Source organism: Protopterus annectens, chromosome 10.part0 (assembly GCF_019279795.1).
Source record: "Protopterus annectens isolate FY-2018-M chromosome 10.part0, PAN1.0, whole genome shotgun sequence".
NCBI classification, from domain to species: Eukaryota; Metazoa; Chordata; order Ceratodontiformes; family Protopteridae; genus Protopterus; species Protopterus annectens.
Genome location: NC_056744.1, coordinates 63192594 through 63208532, shown reverse-complemented (window position 1 = coordinate 63208532; position 15939 = coordinate 63192594). Strand labels below are relative to the sequence as shown.

Here is a 15939-nt window from a genome sequence, read left to right as displayed (position 1 = left end):
AGATATATTTTTTGGAGTGCTGTTTCTTTTAAAGAGAACATGGTTTTATTTGGCCCGTGCATTGAATATTGTTAGATATATATATATATATATATATATATCTATATCATACTATTGAGCAAAAGCTCAAATAACCGAATCCAAAACTACCGAGCACACCCAAAAAGCACTTTTGCGAAAGTGTGCAAAAAAACAAAACAGTAAACACATTTATGCAGGGGAGCAAGCCCCACTGCACCCCCACACCCCCCTACTTTCATATTCTCACTCCGAGATAGCACTACAGTGGGGAGAAGGGAATATTCCCTTAGACATTCTAACATTATTTTAATTTCCTTGCTCTGACTTTCGCAAAAGTGCATTTTTGGTGAAAACGCACTTTTGCTAAAGTGTGCGCGGATGTTTTGGATTCTGTTAGTTGAGCTTTCACTCAATAGTACAAGACCCGTATAAATATATATGTATTTTATATATTGGACCCCACCTAAAAAGCTATGAAACAAACTGGGGAGTATGACGATGGGTTGAGTAGTGGGGGGGGGGGGTGCAGACAACCATAAAAGTGGCTGGTCAGTATGGTAACAGAATTCTATGTTTTTGGTCTTACAGAGAAAAACAAGACGAAAGAAGACAAGCAGAAGGAAGACGAGCTTTTGCAGGGTATCCACAAGCTGGTAGAGACAAGGGACTTCTTAGTGGATGATGTTGAATTTGAAAGACTAAGGTAAGCAGAGAACCCCCTTCCTATAAAAAAGAAAATCTGGCCATTCCTGATGTGATAAATTAGACTAACAGACATTCTTGCGATCAAGCTACTGTATCATGTTATTTATTAAAATGGCACACACTTGTGGACTGCCAGGAATATTAAATATTTAATTGATGCAAATAATCAGAAATGGCAGTGTCTTGCTTACCAGGATAGTTTAGTGACAAAAGATGCATACCGAACTAAAAAAATACAACTTGCTACATGTCTGCAATGTGTATAGTGGTACTTAAATTATAACACCCAAAGAATGCAGTAGCCCATAAACATCATTAATTAAAATCAAGGTGTTTATTGTACACTATCAGTCTGTAGAAAAAGTCACAAAAAGATAATTATATTAATGCACATTGTTTTTCATAATGATGAGCAGGAGTTTAATGACAGAAAGAGACAATATTTTAAATTAAATCTACTTTTCTAACCAACCAATGCATTGTAAGTACAACGAGATCTGTGCAGAAATATATAAACATTATGAGCATCCTCAGAGTATATACATATGTGGGTCTAATTCATATGACTGACATTTCAAAATGTTGAACATCATAAGATCGGGACCACCATCGATGGTCTGAAACTTTGAATGTTGGATAAAGCAGGAAGACTGTTGGTACTCACAACATGATACAGTAATCATTGGGGAAATATCCCTGATGTAGTGTGATCGTGGAGTTGGTATATGTAAATAGCAATGGTGTCAGGGGTAACACAATGTTTGTTTTTTCTTTTTTCATCATTTAAGACTGTCAACCATATGATATCGATCTTATGATATTTGATGTTCTGAAGTGTGGATTATATGAATTAGATCCATATATATATATGTGTGTGTGTGTGTGTGTGTATACGTATACTTACAACTACTTAATTGTTTACATTTTGTGTTTGCATTTACCTATGTTTCTCTCAATTAAATCTATAAAATTTGTAGAGTTGTGCTCACCTTCTTCTGGATGCTTATTTCATCTTTTAGCCCCTTTGACAATGTGCCATGAGAGCTTTGCTTTATCATTTTTACATGGGTCAAATGAAATTTCCTCTCAGTTTCTTGTTGGTACTACTGTTCAAAAGAACCAACCCCAATAATTATGTATATATTTATATTTTATTTATTAACATTTGATTACTGGGGAAGTCTGACCGGGAAGATGCCCATTTTCAGTAAATGTTGATGAAGAAAAGCTCCAAATTTACAATTATTGTTCTTAAAATGTTTTTGTAATAATCTTAAAAAAAAAAACATACAAAAACATCTACAGTTTCAATTATTATACCAAATAAGACATAATGTGAAAACATTGGTTAAGAATAGATACAACTTATATGACAATGATTTAATATTTAGAGACATTTTAGCTAGTTTATAGAGAAATTGAAGGTAAGCTAGTATAAAATAACCAGGAATTACAATATGAAGCAAAAGAAAAAACAGGGTTAAAACATATTTTGAAAGGAAGAAAGGGGGATAGAAATTGATTAAAGTAAGAAAGGGATTGAAGAAGGGTGAGTAAGGAGGTGAAAGGTATGAAGAGGTACTTGTTCATATTTAGAAGTATAGTTTAACCTGTGGTTGAAAAGGAAACAGACAGATTTTGGCTAGGAACCCTTTCAGAATGGTTTTAAAGGATTGGAGGGAGAGTATTGACTGGATGGATACAGGTAAGCAGTTTCAGGCCTTAGCAAGATTGTACGAGTACAGACTGTGCCCAGCAGATTTGATAACTTTGTCCTTAATATTCCTTTTATTGGATTTGTACACCAATATCAAGTCACGTTTCTTAACTTTATAACTCAGATTGGATTATCCCACTTACTTCGTGTGTGTAACTAACTTGTTCTTATCCAGTCCTTTTAATCAGCCTCCTGTGTATTCTTCCAATCCTAACTCTCTGTTTATTCTTTTATGGTTATTAAATTGTCTTAGCATATTTTTGTTCAGAGACAGTAGGATGTCTTTTTTCCTAGATTTATATAAATCTCAGCATTAACCTCAGTGTTTTATTAGCAATGGTGTGTTTATCTCAGCATTAATCTCCATGTTTTATTAGCACTGGTGTGGTGCGGTTATCTCCAATACGGTCTTAAAATACGTCTAAACTTGTGAAATAAAATACTAAGATCTTCATAAGTATTTTTTTATACAAAGGTCGTATTGTCTAATAGATGCTGTTTTGAAGTTTTCTTCCCCAAGTATCCTCTTTTTTGATTTTATTCTTACACATAGATTATTTTTTTGAGCGACATGAATAACATGTTCTAAATGGACTGACTCAAAGCCTTGTCACTATACTCGATATCCTACAGACTGCTAAGAGGTGACCTGTGTCTGGCATACAAGGCATCCTTTGACCCATTACTGATGGATTTATTGCACATCAGCAAGTCAAATGGCATTAGAAATACTCCGTCTAGGGATCTAAACCTCTTCTTCAACATTAGCAGAACTGTCTGGAGGGACAGGTATATTTCACAGAGGATACCTCTGCTGTAGAACAGACTTTCCGTCCACATAAAACAAAGTTCATATCTGTCCATTTTCAAGCACAACTTATGGTGTGGCATTAATCTCAGTATTTTATTAGTACTCGTTCCTTTTACGTATTCTTCTCCAAAAAAATCTCTGCACATTACCTTTTTATCTAATCTTGGCAATGCTTCAGTCTGACGATATCCACCCTAACACAGTTACTGATCCCCATCAATACATTAGAACATGTCCAAGAAACTTAAATATTATGTCTGCCAACATCAGAAGTATACACAATACAATACCCACCTTTCATGCTTGGATAGACCAGCACAAACCAGTCATTCTAACCCTAACCAAAACCTGTCTTAATTCTTCCATAAAAAACTCTGAAGTGTTAACACCTAACTATAGCATAACTCGACTGGACAGATACCACAGGTAAGATGGAGGAGTAGCAATACTCCACCTAGACCATAAATGTAACTCCCTTTAATGATAACCTCTCCTTTTTCCCCAACATTGCAATGCTCAAATCCTTCATAAACCTCAACAACACTAAACGCATCTGCATTATTGTTGTCTACATTCCTCCAGGTCAAAATATTCCCATATTAGAAAATATACTATCTTGGACTTCCCAAACAATCAGGCTTGAGAGTATAAGTGTAGGCGATGTTAATATAGATTGGTGATCCATTTCATCAGAATTACCATCCAGCAGTATCAACCTCTATGGATACTCTCAACTAATTAACTCCCCTACAAGGTATAATAAGGACTTCACTCAGTAATCTACCTTAGTCTAAATTCTGGTGTCACAACCTACCAATTTCAACTCTGCTGGCACACTGCTAAATTCCCTCAGTGATCACCTGCCAACATCCACTGTTAGAACCAGTGTACATATACCAAAAACTCACACTCTAAGATCATTCTGTAACTTAACCACTCTTACCCAAGATAAATTCAATGAACTACATTACAAAATAAACCAGTCACCACTAAAGCATCTCCCACTAGATGAAGCTGTACACTACTTTAACACCAGCTTTCTAAAATACTGGACACTCTAGCTCCAGTCCACACTAAAAGAATCAAAAAATGTTGCCCTTTGGCAAACCAAGGCTTGTAAAAATCTAATGAAAAAAGAGATAATGCCTGGGGTCACTAGAAGCAAAGTAATAAAGAAGTAGATCTAATACACTTCAAACAATTGTGAAACCAAGCTAAGAAACAGGTTATCAAAGATAAACAATCCTACTATAATCATCTTCAACAAGACCACAAAACTAACCTAAAAAATTCTGGTCCACTATAACAAGGTACAAAAAAAAAAACCTTTGCCTCTCACTTGATACCCCTTCATCTCAAATAGCCAAAAACTTAACCACTTCATACAATCCATAGCCAATCTGATCTCTAATACCCTCAACTCCAGCCCCCCTTGCTCCTCAGCTCCCCCTAACAGTGCACCTTCTGCTAATTCTGACCATGTTCAACTTAGTAGCCAAGAACCCCTTTCTGAAAACTTAACAAACTTCTCCTTACAACTAATACCAACAAGCCTCATAAACAAGTGGGCCTGAACCATAGGACGAGGGGGGAGGAGCATGCCCCCCCACACACACTTTTACAGCTAGACTAAAAATTAAGCCTGATCCAGCACTAAACAAGATAGATTACTAGCCACACTGTCATCTTTAAGGAGGACCCATGCGTGCGTTGCATGCCAATGTAGATTTAAACACACCTATGTGCACGGAATTTAAACTGTTTAGTGTTTCTTGCTTTTAATGAGAGTTTTCCAGCTCCCAAGCATTTGTTGCTTGCTGCCAGAATCGTGCTTTCAGGTAAGGAGAGTTTAGTTGCCAGAGTGCTGTTTCAAGCTTTTATTTTGTTGCTGCCCAAGTGTTTTGCCGTGTGCTGGGGTTTTGCTGCCCAAGTGCTGTTTCCAGCTTTATTTGTTGAAGTATGCTGCCCGAGTGCTGTTTCCAGATTAATTTGTTGGAGTGTGTGTCCGATTGCTGTTTCCAGCTTAATTTGTTGGAGTTTGCTGCCTGATTGCCATTTCCAGCTTAATTTGTTTGAGTTTGCTGCCTAATTGCTGTTTCCAGCTTAATTTTTGGGAGTTTGCTGCCCGAGTGCTGTTTCCAGCTTAATTTGTTGAATTGTGCTGACTGATTGGTGTGTGTGTATGTGTGTGACTGATTGGTGTGTGTGTATGTGTGTGTGTGTTTTATATCTCTCTCTCTCTCTCTCTCTCTATATATATATATATATATATATATATATATACAGATATAGATTGACCTTAACAGGAAAAAAAGATTAGTGAGGAATTCTACTCTGTCTTTATAAAAGATCATGCAGGATGAAGAACATACCAAAGCTTAACCAAAACAGCAAGCAAGTGGCAAAGCAGATGACTACAGGTCCCAACCAAACACACCCTAGCAAAAGAGAAGAAACACCTGTACAAAAAATATCTGCAGTATTCCCTACATTAATGCATCTTAAGATGTATGCAAATTTTACCTGTAAATTACAGGTTTTTAGCACACTATTGTTTGAATTCACAATGACACATGAATATTTAATAATACATCATACTCTGCTGGCTGCAGGCATGTTTCCTTCTTGTATGGGCTCATCAGTATATAATAAGAGAAGAGTTTAACTGTGTAATGAAACACAGTGCTTATAAGATGCCTGATGTACATTTATCTTCAAAGAGGGTACCAAATAAGGGTTAAACAACAAGAGGCCACATCAGACCATACTATAACTTACAAAATCAATGTAAGTTAATAAAATAGCTGACTCCCAAGAAAGAAATTTCAGAAGAAATAAAAAACATCGGTTTAGAAAGGGTCTTTGTTACCCCCCCCCCCCCAAAAAATGTAAATAAAATTTCAAAAAAGATATCTACACTTTTTGGGAGGGTACAGAAATGTGTGAGATCTACAGAAAAGGAGGAAGTAGGATAAATATGCCATGAGGGCAAAACTATAATAAAAAGCATTTACTGCTTATTGCTGCTATAAATAACCTGCATTAACACCAGTGAAAGTAAATAACCTGCATTAACACCAGTTAAAGTAAATAACCTGCATTAACACCAGTGAAAGTAAATAGCCTGCATTAACACCAGTGAAAGTAAATAACCTGCATTAACACCAGTGAAAGTAAATAACCTGCATTAACACTAGTGAAAGTAAATAACCTGCATTAACACCAGTGAAAGTAAATAGCCTGCAATAACACCAGTGAAAGTAAATAACTTGCATTCACACCTGTGAAAGTAAATAACCTGCATTAACACCAGTGAAAGTAAATAGCCTGCATTAATACCAGTGAAAGTAAATAGCCTGCATTAACACCAGTGAAAGTTTCAGAGGAAATGCATCCAACAGCTTTGAGCAGTGCGAAGGACTGAACATAATGTCTCTGTACTTACTACTCATACTAAACATGCATTGTACCAACAGCTGGGAAACAATAGCACAAGAATGGTGTAGGCAAGTGCCATAAAGTAAGGAGTGGGACTGCCAAAGAAAATTTGTCAGACTATCAGATTTCACAAGATGCGAAAGCCGCTTTGAGGGTACTTTATGTGCAAACAACTCTCCCCAGTTTAGGTCTATTACTGTCTGCTCAGCTTTTCAAGCAAAGTATAGGACCTTGGGGTTGGGATCATGACGGAAAAGGGTCCATATTTATGTCTGCTTACTTGGTTAACAAATAATCAATGAAAACAAATGAGTAAATAAATACAAAATGGCAACTCCCCATGTATCTTCTTTGCTCCACATCCCTACTCATGTGCCTGCACATGAAGCTGGTGTGCCAGTATGCCCCAATTGTATGCCTCCATATACACAAACACACACTTCAATACTCTGGTGGGTGTTATCTGCTAATTGCAGCCTCTGTAATAACAAAACAAAGAAACATAAAACATTACAGCAGACAGGGATTACGTGGTCCAGAAGGCCTGTCCATATCCCTGTCAACTAAATAATCTACAGAGCCTATCTAACCAACACATTCCTTCTACACCTTATAAGAACTATCATGTCATCCATACTTTAGTTCTGTCACTGTATGTGAGACTTAAACTACTGTAAGAGTGTCCCAATAACCAACCACCATTTCCACAAATAAGCACTTCCTTACATTTCCCACAAGTTTTCCCACTATACTAGATGTCCTCCAATCCAATACCAATGGACCTAATGAACATCAGCAAGTCAAATTGCATCAGAAATACTTGGTCCAGGTATCTAAACTGAATGTTGTAGAGAGATGGATATATATCACAGAGGCTACCACTGTTCCAGAACAGAGTATCCATTCAAGTAAAACAAAGCTCATCCCTGTCCATATTCAAATGTAACTTGGATCTAAGGATGGCTAATAGAAAATGTACTCCTGGATTGCCCCTCGTGCCACTAATGGATAGAGGCAGTTCCTAAATGCTGCATCCTATACGTGGGTCCCCTCAAATTATCTGTGGTATGATCACAGTTATTCTCACTAAGGCTAATATACAATTATCAGCCATGGCATAGGTAAGACCAATCAGGAAATGTTAATTCAAGCACCAAAAGGGAAATTGGCTAAGCTTAAAATGTCCTCCAAGTGAGCCTATGTTGTGGTAGTAAATAGTTTTAAAAAATTACCCTTTTTAGATCGCTTAGTGCCCCTTTCACCCTCCCCCCAGCCTTCAACATCTTCCAGCGCCCCTGCTCATAAAAAAAACTTTTGCTGAAACTTAAACACTGCTCTTCCTCCACTGACAACTTCCCTCCCCATTACCTTAAATTAGCAAACTCAATAGCTTATCCAGTCAGCATCTTGCTCAATGGATCTATTTCAGAATCTGTGGTGCCAGATATATGGAAAATGTCCTATATCACAAAGGAGGTAAATCCACTGAACTGACCAACTTCCAAGCCATAGCTATTCTATCTCCCATCTCTAAAATATTAGAAAAATGCAGGCACCTACTAATGAAATACTTACTGCAAAACAACCTTCTTACACATACCCAACATGCTTTCCGTCCTGGACACAGCACATCCACAGCCCTCCTATCCTTTACTGAAACTATTAACAGAACTAGAGATTCAGGTCATTTGGTATCTGCCATATTTCTTGACCTTCTAAGGCATTTGACACAATCTCCTACATTACCCCAACTTCTCACAATCACACAACATACTTTTTCAGCATTTGAATATTGGGTTGCTAACAATCACCAATTCCTAAACCCCAGTAAAACTAAACTCCTTCTCTTCCTACCAAAAATTCTCTCCATTGACACAAACCAATTTAAAATATACACAGCTGACAACACTATTCTCAAAACAGTCTGTCACACTAAGCTGCTGGTTGTAGCTATTGATGAGCAGTTAAATATGATCTCTATGTCCAACAAAATATATAAAAAATACCAGAAACTTGGCACTCTACAGATACAACCACTTTCTGACCTCACCTACCAATATATAACCCTAAAAAAAACTACCTACTACCCTTCCTTCTATATGGTGCCTCTATCTTATCTAACCTACAGACTTCCATTAGATCCAAAATGGAACAGTTCTACAACAAAGTGGTAAAGTTTGCCACAAATTCCAAAACCAGCACCCATCACTGTACACCACTGCAAGTGCTAGACTGGCTTGAATTCCACAATCACCTCCTCTATACACAACTCACAACACTACGCATAATCAATAAGCCCCAAGCCTGCCCTGCCCTGAACAACATGATCAAACCTTACTATCCTAGCAGAATCCTCAGGTCTGAAGGTAAGAAGCTTCAAACTATCTACAAAGCCTCTAAAATACCTGGACAAAGTGTCGTTAAAGCATGGAACTTACTCCCACTATCAACGCGAAGTATTCCTGAATTCGTAGCTTTCACAAAATCCCTAAAGCAACATCTTAACAATTCTTGGCTGTGTTCATGCTCAACTCATGGTAATTTCTCTTACATTTTCTCCCTCAATCTAGTCCTTGGGAGAGAGATGAGAACCACCAGATTGGAGAAATGCCTTTTTTTTCTTTTCACCTAAAAAAATGAGGGGCACTAGGTTGGGGAACAGCATCCAATGGTAGATGAGCCCACTACAGTTTTAATTAATTTGTTCACATTTGATAAATTAATCTGTCTATAACTGCATCCACCTAATTTTGCTGTTTCTATAGGATAAACTATAGCCAGTTTCTTCTCTGTGATGTCTGCACCCATTCTGAAACTGCTACTGAACAAATCCACTAATGATCAACTGTTTCCATACAGTTTCATAAGGTCCTTGTTTGTTACACCAGACTGAACATAAGGTGCATTTAAGCCTCTTATAATTTGTAATACACCTTCTCTAGTAGTTTCTTTGATATTGCATCTACTTGGAACTTGAACTAAAATCTCATTAAGTCAGAAAACAATTAACTTTAAATAAAATGCTCTTCTAACGCTGTTACTAATTCAATGTGCCACATAAGATCATCCTGAGTTGTTATTACTCTTAGCTTATACATTAAGCCCTAGCTTATGTCATCCTAACCCTACAATCCATTCATAACCTACACGCCATCAAGCACAAACCTCAAACTACTTTCAAAAAATTATGCACTTGGACTCATAGGGGACTCATGAAAATAGGCGACTCATTAACACCATAACATGCAACACATCAGAAAAGCTAAATCCTTACTTGTGTATAGCTGACCTAAATGGTAATTTTCTCCCACTAGTCTCAGAACAAAAGTATCTGGGACTTACCCTAGACACCTCATTTTCCTTCACCAAATACATTGACAATACCACTACCGAAACCCTTGACCAACTCAAACTCTGCTATAAAAATCTCCTTTTTCGTAACTCCAACAACCCACAAAGCCTTGGCCAAAAAATATTAATGACCATACAAGAATATGGACTAGCTCTAATAAGATTCCACACTAGTACAAATACTCAAAAACCACAAACAGCAATCAACAGAATATGCAAAAGTCTCTCATCGCTGACCAGTGAACTCACCAATACCATCTGTTGGAACAGTGCAAATGGCTACCAGTCAGTGAAATAACAACCTTTCTTTTTTCCCCTCTCTAATTTTCAAAATCTTCTGCCAAGGAGACTGCTCACCACTGAGGTCCAAACTACAAGTTAGACTACATAGTTACTCTCTAAAAGATTATGTCAATAATGCCATATCCCTAGTTAGATCCAGATTCAAAACACTACTGGTGAAACACCATCCTCTAAATTGGTCCCAGCAATATGGAATCCTTTGCTATCTGAAACCAGACAAGAAGGTACACGTCAGTTTCAAAAATATACTGAGATAGCTTGTTTAAAGAAGTTTCATGCTGCTATTATAAAGAGCTAAATCACATTTTCATGATCTATTTGTATAGTCAGTGCAGCAATTGTCATCTTCTATACCAGATTTTGAGAATGTAAATAGTACATATCCATATATGTTTTGTAATGTATTTTAATTGACATTTCTTTATCATCTTACAAGTTCTTGATTATCTTGCTATTTGTTCCACTGTTCTGATTTGCACTATTACTACAATTGTTCTGTGGGCCTAGGTCAATGCTGAAAAGGGTCTGAGGACCAGCTCTCCTATCCAGTTATCAAATGGAATAAATAAATAAATATGTCTTCTCTGGCTTTATCAACATAGAAATAAAATGCTTCCATTCTGGTCTTGACTTTATTTACCAGTTTAATCTCATTTGTCTGTATTTCTTTTTTTATTATCTCCAAATATTTTAACAAGTCTCCAGGTTTCATGCTGTCCTGTTTTTAACTACTTGCAACTGTTATTTTCCTATATAGTCCCTCTATAATCTGTTTCTGTTTGTTAATTTATTAAGTCAGTACAATGATCCACAGCTTTTCTTATGTTTCTGATTAATTTCCACAAAAGCAAAGGTGTAGACATAGGTTCATAGGTAGGTACTAGGCTATTGGCCTTAGGGCCTATATAAACCTGGCCAAACGGCACCCTGGCTTTTGTCACCCAAGAAAATTATTTTCCTGTGCCCCTGTCAAGCAGAGCCACAAAAGTGATCCCCGGGGTGAATTTCCTATCTCCCATCCAATCATCAAGATTTTTCTTGAAGAGTGCTAATGAGGAGGTTTGTTTGATATAGATAGGTAGTTTGTTCCAGACTATCCCTCCAGCATGTTTTGTTTATTGTGGTGACAAGGTTTAGGTCCCTAGAGTGTGTAGCTTGGAGGGATTGGGATTTCTTTACGTGGAGCATGTCCAACAGCTCTGGGTTTGACATAGCTTTGTTTGTTAGGCAGAGATCGCCTCTGAGTAGGCGATATGCGACAGAGTAAAGTTGGAGTTTTTTGAGACGGTCTGTGTAGGGCATCTGTTTGAGGCCGGTAATCCTCTTTGTGAGGTATTTCTGTGGCCTTTCCAGTTGTTGTAGATGTCTTGTGAGGTACATACCAAAAGGGGCATTGTACTCTATAATGGGTCTAATGACTGACGAGTAGAGAGGAACAATTACCTCCTTTTTCCTGGATGAGAAACCTTTTGTGATGAGGTGTGCCATGTAGAAGGATTTCCTGACTACTGTGGCAATATGATTATCAAAGGAGAGACTACTGTCCACCTGTGTCCCAAGGTCTCTTATCACACTTTCGGTGTTAAGTAGACTACTGCCTATGTGGTAGTTCATGGGTACAGAGTTTTTACCAAAAGGGATGACAATGCACTTTTTGGCATTGAGCTTGAGGCCATGGCTTTGAAACCAGGCATCTGTCTCAGTGAGGCCATTTTGTATGATATCCACATTGTTAGGAGATTTGATTATGGCTCCTAGTTTGCAGTCATCTGCAAACTTTGTTAGCCAAAGACCTTCTGTGTTAGCCTGTACTTCAGAGAAGTAGATACCAAACAGGAGAGGACCTAGGGCTGAACCCCGTTGTACTCCACTTGTCACTGGTCTGAAGTTGGATTTAGAGTCTGCTACTTTCACAGTGTGGGTTCGGTCAGTGAGCCAGTTGGCAACTCATCTTGTGACATAGGGATTTATACCTAGTTTAGTGAGTTTGTCTATAATTCCAGAGTGGGGGATGGTGTCAAAAGCCTTGGCGAGGTCCAGATAGGCTGTGTGTACCACCTTACCCTCATCTACAGCTTTGGTGACCGCTTCAAAGATGTCTATCAGGTTTAGGAGACATGATCTGCCTTTTACAAACCCGAACTGGGTAGGGTCCAGAGTTTGGAGATTACCAATGTCATTGTTTATAAGTTCCATGATGATACGCTCCATAGCCTCCATAGTCAGTCATGATTTCTATTTTTTTAATCTTGTAAATGCAACCACATTCATTATTTTACAGCTAAATTACCACTTTTTGTCAAGAGAAGGTAAGAGATTTTTATCGCTTCTGTATCACTTCAGCATTACATGTGGTAGTTCTTTCTCTTTCGTGGGAAATATTGTGAGTTTCCATTATATTATCGATTTATTCTCAGTCTTACCCTGTATATAATACTCATTAAGTGACCTTTCAAAAGCTTAAATCATCTGTAAATGTTTGATATCCTTATTATAGTGTTATGAAATAAATCTATCAGTTCTAGATATTGTACCGTGCCTTGTGGGACTCTGTAAACTCAAAATAGATTTAGGCACAGTTCAATATTTTTATATGTAGCTAACCCTACAAGCCTCAGTTATTTTGTACTATATTTTGTTGTTATTTAAACTCGGCGCTTACAAACAATGCAAAACCCTAACAACCATTCTTTTGTAATTCTTATTAATTGGGTATCACTGCCCACTGCTATACCCCAAACATTATATTTTAACTAGGTCCTTGTAACTACATTTATGTTCAAACCTTCTTTTCTTTGTTTTCTGCAAATATTAAATATATCAGTAAGATGTCTTGTGAACATTTTAATGTAGTCAACTCTTTGTTTTCACTCTGATTTTCTTCACTCCACTGTAGTTAAAACAAGATCTATCCAGAGCGTTTGGTTTAAAGTCATTTTTTAGTGAATCCTGATCTGGTGAGTCCAGATGTTTAAGTAGGAACTTACCAACAACTTTTGAACTTACCACAAGGGTGTGTAACTTTGTAGTTAATTGTACATGTTAAGAAGGTATAAGATGTCCAAACCACTGCATGGGAGGTCTGGGGGGAGTAAGTTCTGGTCAGTTTGCCTTCCATATAAAAATCTTATAGTGAGCATCACTGCAACCAGTCAGATTTGTCTAATCTGAAAGAAATGACTCAAACTGACTGTCGATCTAGACTGACGGTCTAAGCCCTTTGTTCAGCATTTATTCAGTTGAACATGTGCTAGTTCAATTTATCTATTATTTCTTAGAATTGTTGCAAAGGTGCATCCAGTTTGGGTCACAGATAACCAGACCAGCTAACCAGCTAAAACTAAGGAAATAATGATGTTTTTATGTGGTAGTTTGTTCCAAGGAAGAGAAGGTACACTAACAGGAAATTTTTGTTAAGGGCTGTTGTGGTTTAGAAGGAAGACATATTTCAATCAGGTGTGCATTTAGGGTTTGCTTGCCTGTTTTTTTTAGATATTAATGATGTTTCAATTGTATCTATACATGACACATCATCTAATTTCCATAGATATTTCAGCAGGACTCAAAATGAACTCTTCCTTTGAGGTGAGACAGAAAAATTGTAAAGAGAATTTAAGCTCTTAAAAAATATGTTCCCTCAGATACTTCCAGCTGTCAACCATGTAGAGAGCAATATGTTCAGTTATGGTGTCAGGTAAAGTCTAGCTATTTGGGAAGCCCTGATCCATTATCAGTTACTGTTCTCCTTGAACTGCTAGTGGTAAATTTGTTTCTAAGACGCCCTATATTTTTACATTCCTCTGCTCTAGATATAAATAGCTACTAACATACATATATTCTTTTGACTCCTGCCTCATAATAGTGTTACATGCTTCAATATCCTTTTAATTAAAATATTATCAGTCATTTCAAACCTGATTAAAAACAAAATGCCACCTGAGCAATAGGTAAATGTAACAATCATCAGGTATGGCTACTTCCCATTTATTTAGGTTTTATGGATTGAATAAGAGGTTTAACCCGATAGACTATGCTAATTGAAACCTACTTTGTTGTGAAAATTGCCCTTAAGTAGTAGAGCCAACAGCCCCATTGTAATGAGTTCTTTACTACTTGTACCCCAGGATTCATGAAGCCCTGCATGATGTGCAGGAATAGTGCAGGAGCTGCTGCACGCAATATGTCCACCGAGCGATTCAGCAAAGGGCAACCGGGACGTGGACGAGTGCTCCTATACTGTTCCTGCATGGAAATCACTGCCTTATGCTAATTACCTCATTTGCTGGTGAAAAACATGCAAATGAGGTGAATTAGCGATTCAGCAAGCAGGCAGGCGTTTGTGCAGGAATAATGTAACCTGCAGAAATGTATTCAGTTACTAGCTGAATACATTTCTGCAAATAAGAAAACGGAGGCATGACAGCCTCAGTTAAAGCATGTATTCCATTTATTAGACATGCCAATGGCCAAATATATAGCCATTGACATGAAAAATAGTTTATTTTTTTTTAAATAAAACTTTTTTTTTGTCCGATCTCAGTTGTTTAAGCATAGGGCAGTGGTGCACAAATGGGATCGTGCCGAAAATAAAAAAAAGAGGGGGATCAATTTTGAGAGAAATCTGCATTTTGCCATTATAGTCAATGGCATGCAGAATGAAAACAGTACCAGGGGTTAGTGACTGCTAAGGGGAAATGCTCAGTGTAAGTGTAGTAATTTAGGAGGAAGGCAGTGGTGTATGCAAATGAGGGGATTTATACTGAATCACAAATGTCTTCTAAGTGTCAGACTGCACCTAACCGTGTAAGTGCTCTAACACCACAGTGTAGGCAGGAGGAGTAGCTAACATGAAAAAGGGGTGTGCCTTGCTTGCTGTAAGCACATTAGAGCTCAGTGGCCCTTGTTTGCCCTTAGCTAAGCACAGCTTAGGAAGGGTGTGTGTCTGAGGCTGTTATGTCTTATTCCATAAAATGAAGATCATGTTCGTGTCCAGGGAGGGCCAGTTCTGCTTAAAAGTGTTTACTTTAGCTAAATGGGTGTGCGCAGCATTAACCGAGCCTAAAACCAAAAAAAAAAAACACAGGGAATAGCAGAACTGATTACATCTGAGCACAGGGAATGTGCGGCATGCATAAAGACTTAAACAGGGAGGAAATGAGAAGGGGAAAATGTAGAAGGAAGGCAATCAAGGAGAACTACCATAGCTGGCAGGTGGAATGTATCAGAATCAGCCAATTACACAGGCAGCAGCCCAGCACACTACTATAAACTATGCAAACACCTTTCAGTCTGGTTTTTCCCACAAACTCTACACCACTGTTGTGCACATTTGGGGTAATTTTAAACTGACAAATCTAACAAAACATATTAGAGGCTGCTGTTGCTCTGATCTATCAGTATGTGCTAGGCACTGAGGGTATTGAGGAGGAAAATGCTGATAAGCAACTCAGACCGGGGAGGAGGAGAACAGTGTTCAGACTCAGTTAACCTACATGATCTGGAGATAGTAGAGCGCTACGGGTCTATATTAGAATCGCAAAAGCTGACTTTCGCGAATACAAGTTCATTGACACATAAACGTCGATGTACTAAA

At 37.7% G+C, this 15939-nt stretch overlaps 1 protein-coding gene across 1 annotated transcript in view; it reads left to right on the top strand.

Moving 5' to 3' along the window:
- LOC122812945 (bMERB domain-containing protein 1-like) overlaps window positions 1-15939 on the top strand; it is a 1250410-nt gene that overhangs the window by 1017781 nt on the left and 216690 nt on the right. The window contains exon 4 of the mRNA XM_044085021.1: window positions 610-724. Coding sequence (XP_043940956.1) covers window positions 610-724 — 115 coding nt within the window. The remainder of the gene's footprint in view (window positions 1-609; window positions 725-15939) is intronic.